Genomic DNA, 20,213 nt, shown 5'->3' with positions numbered 1-20,213 from the left:
TCCAGGAGAACACCAAGATGCTTCCAGTATTGAATGCCCAAATATAAATGAAATATCAATCTGTGACAGAGTTGGTTTAGTGTGACTAACGGATGTGGATCAATCTTGCTAGTCAGGCTATGTGGCCGTCCTGCCTGGTCCGTTTCAAGAAGGCTCCAGCATAAACGGCTAAATTCTTGCCATTCTCGTTTTTAATGAGTAAATTAGCGTCAAAGTGCTCAAACCTATTTTCCTGTGAAGACACATTCTCTCCATAATGCATAAACATTGGTCAACTTAAACAAGATGTGCTCTGCTAGACCGGTGTGGACGGCCAGCAGTAAGGGGGGCTGATCTCGGCCTGTCGCTGAAGTCAAAAGCAGCTCTGGTTTATAAATCCATGTTGAAAGGAGCCGGGGAAAAGGGGGGGCTGGGACAGCGCTCCTCTAGCCCCGGCCCCCCACTGGGGAGAGTCCGGGGGCCGGCCGTGGCGGCAGCCATGATGGAGCTGAGACGCGTCAGTGACAGCGAGCGCTGTTTGAGCCTCGGGACGGGGTCCAACTCGATGGAGGCGGGGCTAGGCAGGTGGCTGTACCTCTGGCCCTCGTCGTCATACTGGTACAGACGAATCACGCGGCTCCTCTGGCCCCGGGCGACGCCCGGCTTGGCTGCGCCCTGGGCTCCTCGGCCGTTTTCGTTCACTAGTTCCCTCCCTTCCTTTCCTTTTTCCCGCTTTTCCTCGTCCTGTGCGTCTGAGGACGAGTCGCTGTTGTCGTCGTCTTCTGAGGAAACGTCTCCGTGCTCCTCGCCCCCTCCCTCCTTCTGGCGCTCCTCTCCAGTGCTGGCGGTCCCTATCTGCTCCTCCGCCAGCACCTCCTCCTCTGCCATGCCTTTGCCCTTCCTCCCTGCCCCTCCTCTTCCTCCTGCTTCGCTGCTGCCTTCGGTTACCGTTGGAGACCGTTCTTCACCTGCCCTGCTCTCCTCCCAAGTGACCCCTGCCTCCCCCTCCCTGATGTCTCTCCTCCCCACTATCTCCTCCTCCATCTCCTTCTCCCCTGGCTCTCCCTCTGTGTTCTCCTCCTCTGCCCTCCTTTCCTCTATCAGCTGCCCCACCTCTTCTGTCTCCCCCACTCTGCTCCTCTCCTTCAGCCGCCCCTCCACCTCCTCATCTGTCTCCCCCTCTCTGCTCCCCTTCGCCCTGCTCTCTCTCCTCTCCTCCATCTCTTTCTCCTCCTTCCTGCTGTCTCTCCTCTCCTCCATCTCTTTCTCCTCCTTCCTGCTCTCTCTCCCTTCCTCCTTTTCCCTGCTCTCTCTCCTCGCCTCCACCCTTTCCTCCACACATCCCTCCTCCGGCTCCCCCTCAATCCTCTCCTTCATCCTCTCCTCCACCTCCTTCCCCCCCTCCCCGGCTCTCGTCCGCCGCCCCCCCAGGGATGTGGCGGACCACGGCTGCTCCCCGCTCTTGTGCCGGAGGCTTCTCTGGGGCTTGGGGGGCCACGGTGGGCTGGAGGAGCCGGTGGAGTCCAGGGTGGTCTCGCCCCGGGCTGAGTCGCTCTCATCGTAGAAAACGCCGCTGTTGTCTGGGACCTCCAGGGTTGTCATGGTCACCTGGCAGCCACGCCCGGCGGGTGGTCCTCGCCGTAGCGATTGGATCTTACCGGAGACGACCCGCAGACACCTGAAGGGAAAGCGTTTGGTTATTCTGCTCTGTCCGGTCGGATGAGTCTAGGATTGTGGCCAAAGAGTCTGCAGTGGGAACAGTAGCAATGGTCTCTGCTTTGGGTGTGTGAACACGTGATCGTGCACTCTGTACTGTGTTGGAGATCTCCTACACAGTACAATAAGTATCTTCTTACAAAGATACTTATTAAGTTGCCTCAGATAAAAGCGTCTGCTAAACGTAAAATGTAAATGTCAATGTTTGTTATTCTGTGGGTGTGTAGCGTGATTTAACCTTACCCACAAAGGACTCGGCACTACCTCTCACACAGCCTAACACCATTGTTCTCATTGTTTTCTACATGAGCTGTGTAACATGTACGTTTGAGGAGAGAGGTTCTGACCCACCTGAGGAAGTGGGCCCGGCTCAGGGCTCCGGCGCTGAAGCCCACCACGAAGGTCAGCAGCACCGACGCCACCACCGCCCCAGCAAAAAAACTGTTTGTAACACCTGCCTGCCCCGAGCCAGCCGGGTCCTTCCTGGGTCTCGACTGGACCGGATCCGTCCTGGATCTCGACTGGACCGGATCCTGTCTGAAGCCTGGCTTGGTCGAGCTTCCTGGTGCCATTTGTCGGTCAGGACTGTTGTGTGAACCAATGTTGACCTGGTAAGGCCAGAGTGTAGTTCCGCTCTTGGCCACCAGGAGGCAGTAGTACAGGCCGCTATGGTGAACGCTGGCGTTGGCTACGAAGAGGCTCCCGTCGCTTCGCATGGAAAGAGCGCGGTCAAGGTCGCCGCGGTTGCCATGGTAACGGAGTTGGCCGAATGGGGTCTGCCAATATTGGATCACGCCTGAGGATGGAACATTTTCAAGCAGCGTTTAATGAAATGCTGACTCCAGAGAAATTATTTCCATGCCTCTTGAAGAATGTCAAAAGTCATAAGTGAACATTATTGAACGAAGCATACTTAATTTTTCCCTAGAAATGTATCAGTTTAAAACCCTGCAAACCAGTTTGAAAAACAAACCAAAACTCAGGGATTGCACTCATGATACGTTCTTTCCCCTTTGTGTTTCTTAAAATAGTGACCGCTTCCCTCCCCAGTTTTCAAACAACCCTTAACCCAACGTTTTAATGTGCTTCATCTCTGTTAAATGTGATCTGGTAGTTTTTTAGGTTTCTATGAAGTCCAATACGTCACACAAACAACTCTCCCTATTAACTTGTATGTTCATGTAAACAGACTAGTTTTCGTTTGTTTGTACCTGACATGTTTCAACTACTTCCTGCAGTCTGCTTCTGAAGAAGAAGGGAACGGTGTCAAAGGTCTTCAGAAGAAGCAGACTGCAGGAAGTAGTCGAAACATGTCAGGTACAAACAAATGAACACTAGTCTGTTTACATGAACATACAAGTTAATATATCAAGTTAGATTTAATGAACTTTTTTGAGTGACAACTCTCCCTGTATGTAAATACATTCAGACCAGCGTTAGGCAGCCTCAACTGGCCCCAGTCCGACTGATCAGCCATCATTGCACACACTCAGGGAGAAATCCTACATGGCAGCACTGATCACCATCTTAATGTATCGTTGTCTGCAAACTCCACAAAAAAACGTCTTTCAACACCCCCACCCTGCGTGGTGTGGTGTCTGGAGAATTCACACTCACCTGAATGTGTTCTGTCCCCACAACGTAAGGCCAGTTCTGTCGAGGGATGAGCATTTATCCGGATGGTTTGGCCCACGGTGAGAGTGCCTTCTGTTGTTGAGGCTGGACTAATCAGATACGCAGCCAGCACCGCTAACATTTGGCTTTGAGTGGTTACCATCTTCATGGCCAGCCCCCAGACGGAGGAACACACACACACACACACACACACACTGGGGTTATGACTTCTGGGCACACACTTCTTTGAGGCCCCCCCACGGTGGGAGTAATGTTGGTCAGAACCTCTCGTTTAAAGTCACATTCCATGACTGGGGCAACCAGCAAGTTGACAACCATCCACCCAACATGGACCCACTGGGCGCTTTAACAACACAGCTCTCTGGGCAAGAGGACCAGGCACAAGGAACAAACGTACACTGTTTTCATCCAAATGTGTTCAGAAATCAAGTGTGCCGGTAAGGGTTTTGTGCAGTTCTCTCAAATGAATGCCAATTCATGGCTCTCTACTTTTACCACCAGAAATATATCAACACAAATTCCTCTCTCCAATTATTCACCAGGTTAAATCAGTGACCACCACTCATGCTGCAGCCAGGGGACTACATGTCCAGCGGCGATGTAGAATATGTTTTATTCCCGAATACAGAACACATACTCGTGGATGGCCCTGGGAATAACTGTAAGGCCAACCGCGCACGGCTGTAGAAGGGAGTCAACTGGTTTGGCGTTTCTAAAAAACAGACAACGCTGCAAATTCAATCACCTTCAAATCACAGACTGGAACATGGCTGGACCGGACAAGAATATCAACAGACTGGAACAGATGGAACAGTGAGATGGTGTGTCCGTGAATGTTTCCAATACTTACATTCAAGCTGTGGAGCTGTCTCTTCCGACCAGTGAAAGGGTTATCCTAACAATGTGAGCTGGAGATGCCTTTTTTTACCCATCTGTATTTTAAGTGTAAAGTGCAGGGTCTCACATGACATTTTCAGTGTCTTGTCCCAGAGGATGTTAAAGATTAATAGCATCAGAAAAAGACACACACACACACACACACACACACACACACACACACACACACACACACACACACACACACACACACACACACACACGTTCTTAGACCTTTTTGCACAGCCACCATTCACAAAGAACATCATCGTCCCTTTGCTATTCTTTAATTGCCTTTCTCAATGTGATTTGTCAAATTCATTTGAATAATTGTTATTGCTTAACTTTTATTAATATATTTAGACCTTGTTTTATACCATGTTTCTTTTACATTTGTTTGTATTGTATTGTTGTATGATTTCCTTTTCGTAAAGTACATTATTTTGTTTTCATGTTATGTGGAGTCTTTGAGAGATTTCCCATTTGAAAATAAACAGTTCAAGGTGTTCCATTTTTTAAAAAATGTATTTCCACGAGAAGAATTCCTTTTGAGCGTAATTGCGCTTTGATCAACATTTCTGTAATTACCATTTTGGCCACAAGAGGCCAGTAGTGTCTAATAGAAAGTTGTGTATGTAACAAATCTTTTATATTCCTTCACAAAGTCCGAAAACGTCCATATACCACGCTTCGTGTTTAATTATATTTAATAACCAGGCCTATACATTACAACATTGGGACATTTCCTTAAAATAAATGTTAACTGTAGTTTGATTCGTTATTGTAGTCACACTAGTAGCTATTTCGATAGAGCTGCTATCGTTTCCATATCCACATCTCTCATCAATCATCCCTGCACTCTTGGCTGTCGATGGTCTTGTCCTCAAATAAACCCAGCTTTCCTCCGACCCAAACCTACTCCAAACCCCGATTTGCCTGCTGAGAGCTCCACCTCCTCCTCCTCCTCCCATGTGCCAGTCTCCCTCCGTGCTAAAGTAGCCCAGTAGTTTGTTGTAAAACATCTCCAGTGCATCACCGTCCAGACGGACGCCGTAGTGGGGATAAGGGACCACACCGTAACCTCCCGAGGGAACCGAGGACCGGAGAAAGAGCCCAGGAATCGCCGAGGGAGAACCTTTTTTCCAGGTACTGTTGTGCGTAATTAAAGCTCATAATGAGGCAGTCCCCTCCGTGTTGTCTAGAGTGGCCTCACGCTACTGCGGTGGGCACGCATCTTTCTTTTTCGACAAACACCATCTAGGCGTTACATGTGTTAAGTTAAATACGATTAAATGGAACATTTAAATATAAATAGTCCCCTTCTGGGCGCATTTTGTGTAATCATGTTTGCGACTTTCCCCGACCCGTATCAATTGTCAAAGGGTGGACTATTTTAAGACACCCAAACGAAAGTCAAAGCTTATTTGGGGTTCCTTTCATGGGAGATGTAAAAGCTTAAGAAAAATTTCTTATATTTTCCAAAGAAAACATGTTTTCTAGGCGAGGCATGATTACCGAATAGTTGCTGCTGAATGGGGCTGCCGAAGACGGCCGGACACAACAGGGTCGATCTGCAGTGTCTCATTACCAGCGGACAGATGCCTCCGCATTAAACCACACCCCTGGCGGGCTGGGACCCCATGATAGAGACTCGATCAACGGGCTGATTTAGGAAGCTCCGTGCCAATGTGCGTCTATTGAAAACATGTGCTGTTTGTTTGGATACAAACTGCCCCATTATACCCTTTATTTAATGGGGTATTTAAATGATCGATTGCTTGCCACCTACATATTTGAAGCTCTGTTACTTTCTGAGCACTTTTGCCCTTCGTTTTGGCAGTTCGTTTTAATGAAATACTATAGAAATTAGCTAAGGATATAGGTAGCGTGAATTCAGTGAGGTTCGGTATAGAAACAGGTTTTGCGTTGAAAGAGTTCAGACTTGAGACATGTAGGCTTAGACAGTCTTCCCTCCCAACCCATACGACAGAAGGGTAAACATACTTCAGTTACCAACAGGATACCGATTGGGACAGGTGTGTGTGTGTGTGTGTGTCTGTGTGTGTGTGTGTGTGTGTGTGTCTGTGTGTGTGTGAGAGTGTGTGTGTGTGTGTGTGTGCGCGCACGCGTCTGTCTGTGTGTGTGACACTCTACCGAGACCTCTCCTTCTCCTAAGGGTTTAAATCATAGCCGATTCATTATACTGCAACATAATGTAATCATAAACCAACCATAGTGTTGTAACCATAGCATTTTATACAACAAACTAAGGAGAAACACATATTGGTCAGTGTTTGAATAGACTTGTGAAGTGTATTTTCTGTCATCGAAGCTGCTGGAATACCTCACTCTATTTTATCAAGATGTAATGTAGTTAAGTGACTCAAAAGTATTTTTTAAATAACCAGTCTGAACTTCCTGCTGCCGTTTGAGCAAAACAAAGGCCACTTTGGTTGGTGACAAAATAGAGGGACACACACACACACACACACACACACACACACACACACACACACACACACACACACACACACACACACACACACACACACACAAACACACAGGACACAAACTGTCCTGTTAAGTACTGTCTGTCTCAGTCTAGTATTAATTGTACTGTGTCAAAAACATGTTGGCGTGTTCGCGTTGCGGTTGATCCGCCAGTAAGACATGTTTGTTTCTGTTTTGTCATGTGACCTGCTGACTTCCTCCTTATGTTCTTCTGACTCACTCTGTGTGTGTGTGTGTGTGTGTGTGTGTGTGTGTGTGCGTGTGTGTGTGTGCGAGTGAGATATCGCAGCTGTTGAGCCTCATATAACAGACAATCACATGGATGTTAAGCAGGTACACACACACACACACACACACACACACACACACACACACACACACACACACACACACACACACACACACACACACACACACACACACACACACACACACAGTTAATTACATGCATAGGGTTGGATGGATGCCAACCTCCCACACACTTGTTGAGGATGTGTAACACATCTTTCTTCCAGTATCAGGACAGAGGGGGGGACTGTATCCCAGGGCCTGGCTGTCATGCTGATCATGTGACCTATAACACAGACACCCCACCAGAGAGACCGTTCTCCCAATGCACAGACAGAGGCTAGGCTAACTCCTGCCTGTAGCCCAAAACCCAACCAGATGGGTGGATAGACTGTTGAAACATATGGAGGCAGCTTCTGTGACGTCGCACATTTGTGTTCACATGACGATGTTGTGAGGTCTTAGATTTCTTAGTTTTAGTTTGCTTGAATCTTGGATGTCATGCTATTGCTTGAGATGTAACCTGAAGCTGATACAATCCATATTTGGCACATTACAGGCGGGAATTGAATGACCGCTCCATTGTTATCTATGGCTAAAATTCATTAATATTAAATCCTGAATAACTCCTTTATGAAATAAATCTTTCAAACAGGAAATGGAGATTAGCTAGCCACTGAAATACTTCAGAAGAAAATAAACATTGCCTTGTATTACGAGAATTAAATCAGAATTTTCCTATGGACTTAAAAAGGCAGGTGTCTCGTCTTTTTGCATCCGACCACTGAAACTCAACTCTGCTCTCTGCCTCTCTGCCTGCTGGTTCCTCTGTGTTTTCACAGAGGAACTGGTGTGTGTGTGTGTGGTGCAGGGAGCCAGTTGGCAGGGATGAGAGGGTCAGCTTATGTGGTGCACCTGTACAGGTGGGGCTTGGAGGCTTTATAAGGTGGACCATATCAGCCTGTCTCGCTCTCTGTTCCCTAACAAAGACACAGGTTGGTTTTGTTCCTCTTGGTTCTGTGCCTGATGTTTGAGGACATTTTGGCCTGGTTTTAAGTTATGCTACACGCACCACTGATCATACACACCTCAGCTTACATTCTTAAATTTCTTTATTTTGGATGTATCACTACGACCTAACCGTTTTAATCATGTGTGGACACCTTTGTGTGAATCTCAGAGCCTGCTACAATACACAGTTAAAATAAAACGCATCACAAAATAAACGCAAAACGCACCACTCGCTCATTCACTCCCTTGCTCGCTCGCTCACTCATTCACGATCTCTGTCTCTAGAGCCCGTTCCCTCACTCCCAGCCGCCGCCTCACTCCATCACCGGCTCCTTAATGGGATCACTCCGCCGCTCCCTCATCTTTAAGTGTGTGTAACCGGGCGCTGTGGTTTCCAGGGCGATGGTGGTCCCGTACGAGGGCCAGTCCTTCTCCACGCTGAGGAGCCAGTGTCGGGAGGGGGGCCGTCTGTTTGAGGACCCGCTGTTCCCCGCCGCCGACCGCTCCCTCTTCTACGAGGACAACACCATCGGCCGAGTGACATGGAAGAGACCCAAGGTGAGAGAGAGAGAGAGAGAGCAAATGTTGCATTTGTGGGTTTATATAACCTTTGGGCTGAGGTCTGTTTGGAGAGGAGCAAAAAAAAAACGTGTGTGTGCAGTCGGTACGTTTCCCTGTCTGAGAGGAAAAGTGCGTTCTACTGCAGTGGGCCACCCAGCCAAGCCAGAGTCTTCAACATTGAGTGGGTCAGTGGGAGGCTGCTGAAGAGATGCTGACTCTGATGTGGTTTAGTCCCAAAGGGGAGGCTGTGCACTTTGCATTATGAAAACACACCAAAGGGACATCCATTCTTCACAAATAAACAAAGGGCGGCTTGGAGCGGAAACAACTCTGCCTGAAACACTTATTCATTGGAAATTATGCTGTCATTTTACTTTCAGCTAAAATGCATCGATACATTTTCCCTTTATATTTGAACATTTTCAAACTTGTATAAAAATCATTCTCTCAAGTCAAACAATCCCATTGCAGCTAGCATTAGCTGGTGCACACGTAGCTCTCCCTGAAATGGAAAAGGTGTAAATAAAGCTTCAGAAAAGGAGCTATTTGAAAGTAAAACAGGACCACCTCCCTGATTTGACCCGCCCAGGGAGAGGGGGAGACCGTTATATAATATAATATAATACATAATACCGGGGATGGAAACAGAGTCTGTGGAGTGGAGGGGATGGGTTCTGTGTTCTCAGGGACAGGAAGCGGTTGTGTGGCACCCAGACTTCAGCTACATCATGTTCCACCGCAGAGTGGTGCATGCTGAGTAATTTTGTTGCGGGTTTGATTCGTGTATCTGTGTGTACTCGGGCGTCGCTGGATGCCTCCGCCTCGGTATGGCTTTGACGAGGTGTGTGTGTTTGACTTCCAAAGCCCTCGTGCTGAAGTGAAGCAGACCGCCCCTGCATCCTGGACCGCGCTGGGTGAAATGTCAATGTTTGATACGGGATTTATTGATATCTCACTGGCTCTGTGAGGCCGAGGCCAAGTGAGTCAGTACACTCCCTGTCTTAACCTTAAAGATCCCATGATAAAAAAAACACTTTTTGAGGTTTTCTAACATTAATATGAGTTCCCCTAGCCTACCTATGCTCCCCCAGTAAATAGAAATTTCGTTGGGTGTAAAACGAGCACTAGGCATTCTTCTCGGCCTTTCAAAAAACGAAGCTCAGACGTGCCGTTTTGGAATTTTCCCCGTATGTCGTAATAAGAGGAGATGCCACCTCTCCTTTCTCTGCCTTGCCAGCCCAGAGAATTTGGCCCGTCAATGAGATACGACCGTGCGAGCGCCACATGTGTGTGGGTTAGTGTTGTACACTTCTTTGTTATTTGAATAACCGTTTGCGCTGCCGAGGGACCACCGCCTCGGCGCTGCCCGCTGCCGAGGCGGTGGTCCCTCGGCAGCGAGGCTCTGGCGGGAGACAACCGTGGTCAACAATCGTTGGCAACAATCCCTTTCTCCTCCATGTCGTGGTTCAGTCTACTTCAGATTGATGTGGACGTGGAAGAACCAGAGACGTCGGAGAACCCGACGCAGTCGTTTGTGATTCATAATATCGTCTGGAGGCGCACACAGCTTTTGGCCGTGATAATATATATTATATGATATATATATCTATGTGTTATATGACATCATTGAGATATAGAGCTCCTGGACTGTAACGCAAGTGTTGTACACTTCTTTGTTATTTGATTCTGGTCTCTGGTATTTCCACAACGAGACTCGTAGTGGGGGTTAACTCAGCCATGGCTGAGAAGGAATTGGGGGAACTTTGGCTTTGACTCCCTGAAGTACATGAACCACGACATGGAAGAGAAAGGGATTGTTGCCCGTGAATGTCTCCCGCTTGAGCCCCGCTTCCCGCTGCTGAGGGACCTCCGCCTCGGCGCTGCCCGCTGCCGAGGCGGTGGTCCCTCGGCAGCGAGGCTCCGGCGGGAGACAACTGCGGTCAACAATCGCGGTGCCCTCCATGTCGTGGTTCAGTCTACTTCAGATTGATGTGGACGTGGAAGAACCAGAGACGTCGAGAACCCGACGGAGTTGTTTGTGATCATAATATCGTCTGGAGGCACACACAGCTTTTGGCCATGATAATAAGCATTATATGATATAGATTTCTATGTATAATATGATATTATTTAGATTTAGAGCTCCAGGACTCCCACCCTAGCACCTGGAGTGTTCTAGAATATTTACAGAACACGGCCTAAGGCTGTGTGCGCCTCGCCATTGCGATACATCCACTGTAAACAGAGCGCATGGTACCGTGGTCGCAAGCTGCTCAGGTCCACGACCCCACCCTCCTCCTTGACCCGCCTCTCTCCTCCTCATTTGCATTAAAGCTACAGACACCGAAATGGTGCGTTTGGGGAAAGCTCAATGTGCGACTGGCTCATAGTGGCTGTAATTCTGCACCTCGGCTGAATTTCGGGAACATCTTCAAATACTGTGTTAGGGGCCCACTAATATCTCTATTAAAGCATCCATAAAGTAGCATGCCATGGGACCTTTAAATCAAATAAAAGTGCAGTGCAGTCCAAACAGTAGTCCTGGAGGTAGTTGGTCCTGCTACCTATCTGTGTTTCGATTATTTGTGTGCAAGACGTTCCCATGAGTCCCTTTATCCGACTCTATATTCAAAGCAGAAGTTCAGAAACAATTGAATGACAACTAAAATGCAAAAAGAAATGTAATATTTTTATATAATTATTAATAAATGCATTCAGGAACTGAGGTGATAGTGGCCACTCCCTTCTGATGGTGAGGGAAACTGTCACACAGGTATTCACTTTGAGTAGTGAAAGCAAAAGGGAGGTAATGAGAGAACACCAGACCTCACATAGCTCTCTGATCAGTCAATTTGGGTTCAATCTCTGACTACAATGGCAGACACATCATACCTAGTTGACGATCTGTCCAGTTCGGTTTGCTGTGACATCTTTAAAGACCCTGTTATCCTATCGTGTAGTCACAGTTTCTGCAAAGGCTGTCTGCAGAGTTGGTGGACGCAAAACCAGAAACACCTGTGTCCACTTTGCAATAGGAGATCTCCAAAGACCGAACCACTTAGGAATATTGCTCCGAAGAACCTGTCGGACGCCTTCAAGCATGGGAATGCGGATCTCTGCCCTCTACACGGTGAGAAACTCAAGCTCTTCTGTCTCAATGACCTGGAGACGGCGTGTCTCGCGTTTCCTTCCTGAAGAAGTACAAGGCTCCAGCAATGAAAGTAGCCCAGCCCCGAACCTCGCCATCTCTACCCAAGGGAGCACTGCTGGACGTGGCCAAACACCTGGGCAACCTGGCCTACGCGGTCCTGAAATAGCTGGAGGAGAACGTCTCCTCCTTTCCTGTGATCCCGGACCCCAACGCCGCTGGCCCCGATCTCCACCTGTCTGAGGACCTGACCAGCGTGAGGTGTGACAACAGCTCCCTGAGAACCCAGAGGAGCTGGAGTATGGCGTGCTGGGATCTGAGTCACTTGAACCAGAGACCAACGCCTGGGGGGTAGTAGGAAAGCGAAAAGACACTTGATCAAAATACTCATGAAATGTCCTTCAGTGATCCTAAAACCAACCAGACAATAAACTCATGGGGGGTCACAACATTGTCGGTACTATTACCATTCATCCATTCAACGGTTATTTTGAAGATTTCCCCAGGGAAGAACCTGCCTGGGAGTTAGGAACGATGTGAGTGTACCTGTACTGCTTTTCATTTCCGTGTTGTAAACCATATTCTGTATTGTCCTTGTTGATCTGTAAGCGATGGAAAACAGAACAAGGATTTAAACAATGCAAATAATAATGTTAAGACATGCATGTTTTCTTGGACACATGCTCAAAGACGAATGTTGTATGGTTTCGTCAGATCATGTTAAGGTTTATATGATGTGTAAATGTATTACGAAGTTTGACTGGGTAAAATGTGGTGTAAATGTATTACTAATTAAGTTGAACAGGATTACGTGTTGTCTAAATGTGTGACATAAGCATAGTATTATTATAAGTTATTAAATCGAATAGGGTATCGATGGGGGAGCTTCAGAGGTATTTGGCAATTGATTGTCATTTCAATTTTAGTAACAAATAAATAGAGAACAAAAACATAATGTTTTTTGTGATGGTTTTGCCTATTGCTCAACTGCTCATGAGTCATCACTTGTCAAACGCCATCACAATGGATCAGTTGGCGAAAAAACGGTGTGTTAGCATCATAACAATGGAATGTCAGCAACACAAAGAAGAGACGCATTCGACGCAACAATCATAGGGGTGCACCATCACAGCAGACAGTTTGGGTGGTGAGGTATACTCACAATGACCTTTGTGTTCTTTTAAGGGTTGTAGTTAATTAATCAAACAGTAATCATCTACGATTGATCTAGTGAGTCTATTAGATGTTAGCAATAATGGAAAAATGCTCATTACAAGTCACCAGAGTGCAAGGTGAAGTCTTAAATATTCTTGATTTTGTTGATTTTTATAATCAATGAACCAAATTACAGAAGTGTTAGGCAGCAACTGTATTTATAATTCACAAATAACTTTTCATTTGTCAAAATCAGATTTGATTAATCTTCTGTTGATTGACTCATTAATGAATGATCGTTGCAGCCCAAGGCTCCACTGTCGAGGAACCATCCAGTCCAGCCGGCTTTCAGCTCATGTTCGTGAAACAGAACCTGGTGGTTGTACTTTATCTGAAGAATAACCTTGTTAGAACGGTCTGCCTGGCCTCCAGTGTAGCACCAGATGCCAGTAAGGTGCTGCTGGTGTGCGATGAGTGTGTGGTCTCCTAGCGCTCCCACAAAAAGCTTCACTAGGCCGAGGGCTCAAGGCTGAGGTCACTAATGGGTGATAAGCATGAAACATTAATGATCTACACTCTTCTGAGATAAGACCAAGGAAAGGCCGTTCTTCAATCGATCACTAGTATCAACCGGCTGACTGAAGACAATACTTGTTCTGTTTCCGAGGAGCCGTCAGTCCTGACTAAGTAAAACTTTGACTTTAAACAAATATCCACTGAATCGAACTGGATATGTTTTAAATGTTCTCTGCCTGACCCAGTTCACCGTCATAAAGAACGGCCCAGATGACAGATCACGCTACGCTAAGATTAGGCTACATTCACATGCGTAGACGTTATTATGCCAATCTAAAAATACAGTAGGCCTTCCGTAGCTGCCGTCCTTAGTCATCTTCTAGGGTGTGTATTTGTGTTGGGTTTAAGTCACTCCTGTCATTTGGCAGTCTTCCAGTGGGAGCTTGAATCCATATGCTCTGTGGTCGGGGCCTCCCAGAGTCCCAGAGATTAGCTTGTCATTTAAAAGAGGGCAGTGGCTCCTGGAACAAGTGGTGCTTTTGATCGCAAGCCTACAAGTCAAACAAGTTTTTCATCAACCTTAGACCCCAGCTGTGCAAAATTACAACCTGGACAGTTAAAGATAAACTGAAACTAACGTTTGCATTTAGTCGTTCCCAGTCGCTTTTATCCAAAGTGTTCTACAAATGAGGCTCAGAAGAGACCTTTAACTACAGTTAAAGTTGAGAGTAGCTGGACAAAGTAGCTTACAGATCAACCAATCAGAGATCATACATTTAAAGAACTTATAAGTTCAACGTAGCACAGCTCAACATCTTTCATTACCCCTGGTGCCCGGTAGGGTTTTCCCATCCTTGGTTCCCATGGTAGTTTTGACCTGATAACCGGAGAGGTCTACTCCACCCAAAGCACCTTGGTGGCAGTGGACCTGTTATCTGGTGGCTGGCTACTGAAAATCAAACTAAACTTACAGTAGTCCGAGACCATGATGTGCTTTAGAAAGACATAGCTCTCTCTCTCGCTCACTCACTCATTCACTCACACACACGCTGTGAGTGTGAGTGAGTCTATCTTACACACACACACTCTCTATCTTACACACACACACACACACACACACACACACACACACACACACACACACACACACACACACACACACACACACACACACACACTATCTCTGCCCCTCTCTGGGTGTGATTCAGAGCCACACTTTCACTTGCTGTTATTTAAACTTTAGTCTAAAGCGCCACAGCAGCCAACTATTACTACAATAACATGAATGTTACTTTGTGTGTGTGTGTGTGTGTGTGTGTGTGTGTGTGTGTGTGTGCGTCCGCTCCCAGTGTTATGGCACCCCCTGGTGTTGGCAGATCTGTAAGAGAGACTGATTTCTTTATTTGTTTCCACCGTCCCTCCCTCCCTCCCTCCCTCCCTCCCTCCCTCCCCCCAGGAGCTATGCAGTGACCCCCATCTCTTCGTGGATGGACTCAGTGCCCACGACCTGCACCAGGGCCAGCTGGGCAACTGCTGGTTCGTGGCGGCCTGCTCCAGCCTGGCATCCAGGGAGGCGCTGTGGCAGAAGGTGAGAGAGAGAGAGAAAGACTAAACAAATATATACAAAAAAACATAAAGACAACAGTATAACAACAGTATATACAGGTTGTAACAGTTTCACAGTTCTGCTGTCTTCCAATACAAATTCTGATACAATTGAGGGTGAATGGAGATGCGTGTCATCATAATGTTATACAGCTGTAGCTGGTATTAAGAAGGTCTCAAAACATTAGCACAAGCTCAAATGAAGGAATAATAAGCTACCGCCAAAAAAGGAAGATATTAGCATGGTTCTTGCTGAGTCCGTGGCTAAAAGTGGGACAGCTTTCTGTTGTGTGTATTTCAAACCCCTTTTCTTTCAAAATAAGAGTCCATGTCTCTTCTTGACTAGAGGTATCTCGTCTGTCAGACAGAAATGGTTTGTTGAACACATCTGTCCTCCATTACTGAAATTGCAGAGGAGGAGTCGGGAGAGAAGGAAAGAGGGAGAGTGAGGTAAAAGGACAGTGAGAGAACAGCCTCATTGTGGTGGGACTCGGGGACTAGCTAACCAGGGGACTAGGTGACAAGGGGACTAGGTAACAAGGGGCCAGTGTGTTTTGCTGACTTACCCCCTCATGCAGAACAAACAGATGTGTTGCTGGGGCCAGTGCACTCTGATGACATCACAACAGGGAAGTACCAAAGCTCCCCTAGTGGCAACAGCCCCTAGTGACCTCTGAACTCTCTGCTGACATCAACGGGTCGTGTTCATGCAGTTAGCATGACAGAGGAAGCGTTAGAATAAGTGGGTTATGTCTTCGGAGATTGTATTTCCCTTATTACTTCCGATATTTCTGAAACTAGACTCTAGTTCTCTATCTCTGTCTCTCTCCCGCTCTCTCTCTCTCTCTCTCTCTCTCTCTCTCTCTCTCTCTCTCTCTCTCTCTCTCTCTCTCTCTAACATCACCTATCATGTTCTCCTATATTTTTCCTCTCTATATCTCTCTTGTCTCTTTTCCCCCCTTTATTTATCTTTCCTCCCTCGTTCCTGTCTACTGTCACTAGCAGTCACAACAAAGCAGGCACACACGCGTCACTCTATTGATCAATGTTTGAGGGGATTCATTGATCCATTTCTGCTCTTCTTTTTTGTGTTGTACACAACTGCAGATACTAAAGATTTAATTGAACCACACAAACAAAAGAAGGCTGTAAAAAAGCCAACATTCATAATTTTACTAAGATTTGGTATAAAAAGGCTTTATTATTAACACATTTTACGCAGTTTAGATTTTGTTGTCACTTCCTTAGTATTTAAAGGGTTTCCATGATAACTCATTTTTCTCTTCAAGTTTGAATTCAAATGTATACGATTTCGAGAATAAATTTCGGTTTTCGCAAGTGTCGAACCGTTTAAACATCTGCTCGTCAAAAACAAATGAGACAAACAGGAACTGTTCTATGTCGCTAAACGTCAGCAGGCCGCCAAACGAACTACACGCTACAAACACACGCCGTCCCTCGTCGCCTTCATACACACGCCCCCCCATCAGGCAAGAGATGTAATGGTTTCTAATGCATGCAAAACAGAGATCTACGGACTAGCAAAGATGATGAGCAAAGACGACGAAACAACGTTCAGAGGAGGATGAAAATCAGAAGTGCTTCTGAAAAGCGGCGGTGGCGTCTCAAGCGTCTCAATGGTCCCCCCGGCCCCCGACGGACAGCTGACCGCTGCTGACCTCAGGAAACCGGTCCCAGCGGGGGGGGGGGGGTCGGGTGGTCCACCAGTCCCACTACTCGGGCGTGAACTCCAGCGAGCAGCTGAGCTTGTCGGGCGCGGCGCCCTCCTTGTAGGCGATCAGGAAGTACATGACTTTGCGCACCTTGGCCATCTCGGCGATGCGCTCGCCGAACTCCTGCATGTCCGCCTCCAGGCACTTGAGGGGCAGGTCCGGCGGGTCGCCGGCGTTGCGCCAGAAGGTGCCCACGGGCTCCAGCAGCTGGCGGGTCATGAGGTGCGTGAGGTCGGGGGTCCAGAGCTGGGAGATGCCCGTGACGGTGACGCGCCCGTGGCCGGTGAGCGCCACGTGCCAGCGGGTGAAGGCCAGCTCCTGGACGCGGAAGTCCAGGCGGTAGGCGGCCTCGTGGGGCAGCAGCAGACGCTCGCCGTCCTGCCGCTTCTGGCCAGTGCGCTGCAGGGCCGCCACGCGCTGACGCATCAGCTAGAGGGGGGGAGGGAGGGGAGGAGGGGAGGGAGGGGAGGAGGAGGAGTAGGAGGGGGGCAGAGGAGGAGAAAGGGGTAGGGAGAGAGAGAGGCAGAGGAGGAGTAAGGGGGAGGGAGAGAGAGGCAGAGGAGGAGAAGGGGGTAGGGAGAGAGAGAGGCGGAGGAGGAGAAGGGGGTAGGGAGAGAGAGAGGCAGAGGAGGAGTAAGGGGGAGGGAGAGAGAGAGGCAGAGGAGGAGTAAGGGGGAGGGAGAGAGAGAGGCAGAGGAGGAGTAAGGGGGAGGGAGAGAGAGAGGCAGAGGAGGAGTAAGGGGGAGGGAGAGAGAGGCAGAGGAGGAGTAAGGGGGAGGGAGAGAGAGAGGCAGAGGAGGAGTAAGGGGGAGGGAGAGAGAGGCAGAGGAGGAGAAGGGGGTAGGGAGAGAGAGAGGCAGAGGAGGAGTAAGGGGGAGGGAGAGAGAAGGAGAAGAGAGTAGGTGGGAGAGAGATAGGTAGACGAGGAGAGAAAGGAGCGGAGTGAGAAAGTAAGAGAGAGGGGGAGGGCAAGGGAGGAAGGGATGAGGAAGAGGTAGGTGGATGGATGGAGAGAGAGAGAGAGAGAAAGAGAGAGAGAGAGAGTGAGAAAAGAACAGAGCAGCAAACCAAGAGATGAGCAGAGGGTGAGGATAGAAATAGGGGGGGAGGCGGGGGGAGAGAGCTGATGAGGGGTCGATGTTGGTACACAAGAATGCATACACACACACACACACACACACACACACACACACACACACACACACACACACACACACACACACACACACAGGGGCACCACACACACACACACACACACACAGGGAGTGTGTGTGTGTGTGTGAGCCGTCTGTAGCACCAGCCGACACTGGCCAACACGCGACCTCACACTTAATGCAGTCGGAGCGCCATATCGAAAACAGCATTGCCAAGCGTTGCTATGGCGACGTGCCAACCACGGCCCAAGCCAATGCCAAGGAAAGTTCACTTGTACGCTGGGAAAGAGAATTCCCAGCGTACCAGTGAACTTAACGCACAGCAGACACATTTCAATCATGCGTGTGCTGTGCATTAACAGCCTTGGGTTCACGTCCGACACAACGGATGAAAGAGAGCGGTGGGCTGGCAGGGGAGAGTGTGACCTGCCGTGGAGTGGAGCCCCCGTTGTGCTCAGCGTGCGGTCCCTACCTCGGTCAGTGCGCCGTCCTCCGTGAACGACAGCGTGATGGCCTCGGCACCGGGGGCTTTGTCCGGACCCGGGTCCACGCTGGAGCTCATGTTCCCGGGGAGGGGCGCGATCGGCTGGTGTGGACGGAGGGAGGCGGAGGTGGGCGGACGGCCGGGTGAGAGGAGAGATGGGCAGATGCAGTGGATGGATCGCTGTCCTGGAGGATAGTTGGTGTGGTTGTCCTTGATCTCTTTTGCTCTTCTGGGTGATGCCAAGTCAAACCTCTCTCTCTTACTCCCTCAGTCTCGCTCTCCTGCTCTCTCTCTCTCTCTCTCTCTCTCTCTCTCACTCTCTCTCTCTCCCCTGTCATTTATGCAACCCACCTCCCCTTATCTCACTCACTCTTCCATGGATGCTCTCTCGCTCTCCCTCTCTACCCCCCACGCCTCTCTCTCTCTCTCTCTCTCTCTCTCTCTCTCTCTCTCTCTCCCCAGAGGGCAGGCTGTGGCTCTGGTTGTGTTTATATTGATTGTTGCTGTTCTACATTTTGTGTGCGTGATCATTTCCCCTGCGTCCTTGTTTTTGTTTTTTTTTTACTCTTGCCGAAGTTTGCGATTGGAAAAAAAACGTTTTTCATTTTTTTTCGGTTTGGTATTAGTCATAAAATAAATCAAAAAAAATGTTACCAACCCCAGGAATTAAAAAAAAGAAATCAAACCAAAACAGGCTTGACGTCTCCTTTTAAGCCACGCATGGCTCTCCCCTAGCACACAAGAGGAGACGGAGAGAACAGGCAGCAGAAGCAGACCTTTCTGTGGTGAACCCACGCAGGCGCACCCGGCCCTTGATTTGATTTGGTGTGTTTTCCACTTTCTTGTGCCGCTGTGTGCTGGGCGTGACGCAACGCGCGGAACTAGGCAACAGGAAGTGATGACGTACAAGAGGGAACTCTGGGAATTTCCTGAGGGCTTCTGGGAGATCTGCTGGTCATAGTTCAATGGACCCATTCTTATTTATATCAGTCCCTCCCTACTAGTGTGCGTGTGCGCTTGTGCGTGTGTGTGTTTGTGTGTGTGCGTGTGTGTGTGTGCGAGTGAGAGAGAGACAGTTGTGGGGGATGTAGTGGGATTCTCTCTGTTAACAGAAAGTACTTGATATTCCACAGGCATGTGTGTTGGTTCTGTTGTGGTTCCACTGGGTCACGATGTTCTCCGGTCTCCAAGGGAATCCTCTGGGGTTCCTCTAACCTCTACGATGCGTTAGAGTAGAGGTCTGCGGGCCTGTGATAGCTTAGCGCTTCAGGTCCCATCCCGGCGGTACTGGGTCTGGTCTGTCCCCCTCTTACTGACGTGCCACTAGTAAACATGAACTGTAGCTGCTACCGCCACGCCTAATCACTCATCTGTAGAGTCTTTTACAAAGTGTAATTGTTATTTTACTATTATGGTGAGGACTGTGAATTAAGACAAAGATAATGGTCAATCGTTTGATGTTGACGATCATGATGATGGTAAATATTGTGATGAATGAACCTTCTTATGATAGCGATGATGGTGATGATGATTTGTATTATTTGAGGATGGTGAAGATGAGAATAATTATTATTTTGGTGATGATGATGATTGTTATGATAATGAAGATGGTAAATGATGATATACTAGTTATTTCCATGTTGATAATGATTATTGTCATTAGTATGATAATGCCATTTACTAATGTTATAATTATTTCAATGATGATAATGATTATGTCGTTAGTGTGATAATGCCATTAACAAATGTTTTGATTATTTCAATGATGATAATGATTACTGTCCTTAGTATGATAATGACATTACCTGGCTAATGTTATGATTATTTCCATGGTGATAATG

The 20,213-nt window shown here is 48.0% G+C and overlaps 3 protein-coding genes across 3 annotated transcripts in view; 2 read left to right on the top strand and 1 right to left on the bottom strand.

The window, feature by feature from the left end:
- The first annotated feature begins 5,184 nt into the window (after positions 1-5,184).
- LOC307073712 (calpain-5-like) overlaps positions 5,185-20,213 on the top strand; it is a 25,061-nt gene continuing 10,032 nt past the window's right edge. Inside the window, exons 1-3 of the mRNA XM_079733655.1 lie at positions 5,185-5,352; positions 8,415-8,574; positions 14,853-14,984. Of these exons, the coding sequence (XP_079589781.1) occupies positions 8,419-8,574; positions 14,853-14,984 (288 nt within the window). The 5' untranslated portion in view covers positions 5,185-5,352; positions 8,415-8,418. The remainder of the gene's footprint in view (positions 5,353-8,414; positions 8,575-14,852; positions 14,985-20,213) is intronic.
- Positions 11,408-12,602, top strand: LOC307073102 (E3 ubiquitin-protein ligase TRIM39-like). The gene is made up of 2 exons (XM_079732808.1): positions 11,408-11,748; positions 11,895-12,602. Exons 1-2 carry the CDS (start codon positions 11,452-11,454, stop codon positions 12,078-12,080), a joined length of 483 nt encoding a protein of 160 aa, XP_079588934.1. The 5' UTR covers positions 11,408-11,451; the 3' UTR covers positions 12,081-12,602.
- Positions 16,735-18,450, bottom strand: ompa (olfactory marker protein a; the record flags this gene model as incomplete). The annotated part of the gene is made up of 2 exons (XM_079733056.1): positions 16,735-17,163; positions 18,361-18,450. 2 exons carry the CDS (start codon positions 18,448-18,450, stop codon positions 16,735-16,737), a joined length of 519 nt encoding a protein of 172 aa, XP_079589182.1.

Source organism: Pollachius pollachius (genome assembly GCF_949987615.1).
Source record: "Pollachius pollachius genome assembly, chromosome: 3".
NCBI classification, from domain to species: Eukaryota; Metazoa; Chordata; class Actinopteri; order Gadiformes; family Gadidae; genus Pollachius; species Pollachius pollachius.
The sequence above is the reverse complement of the archived record's forward strand: the minus strand, read 5'-3'. Positions and strand labels throughout refer to the sequence as shown.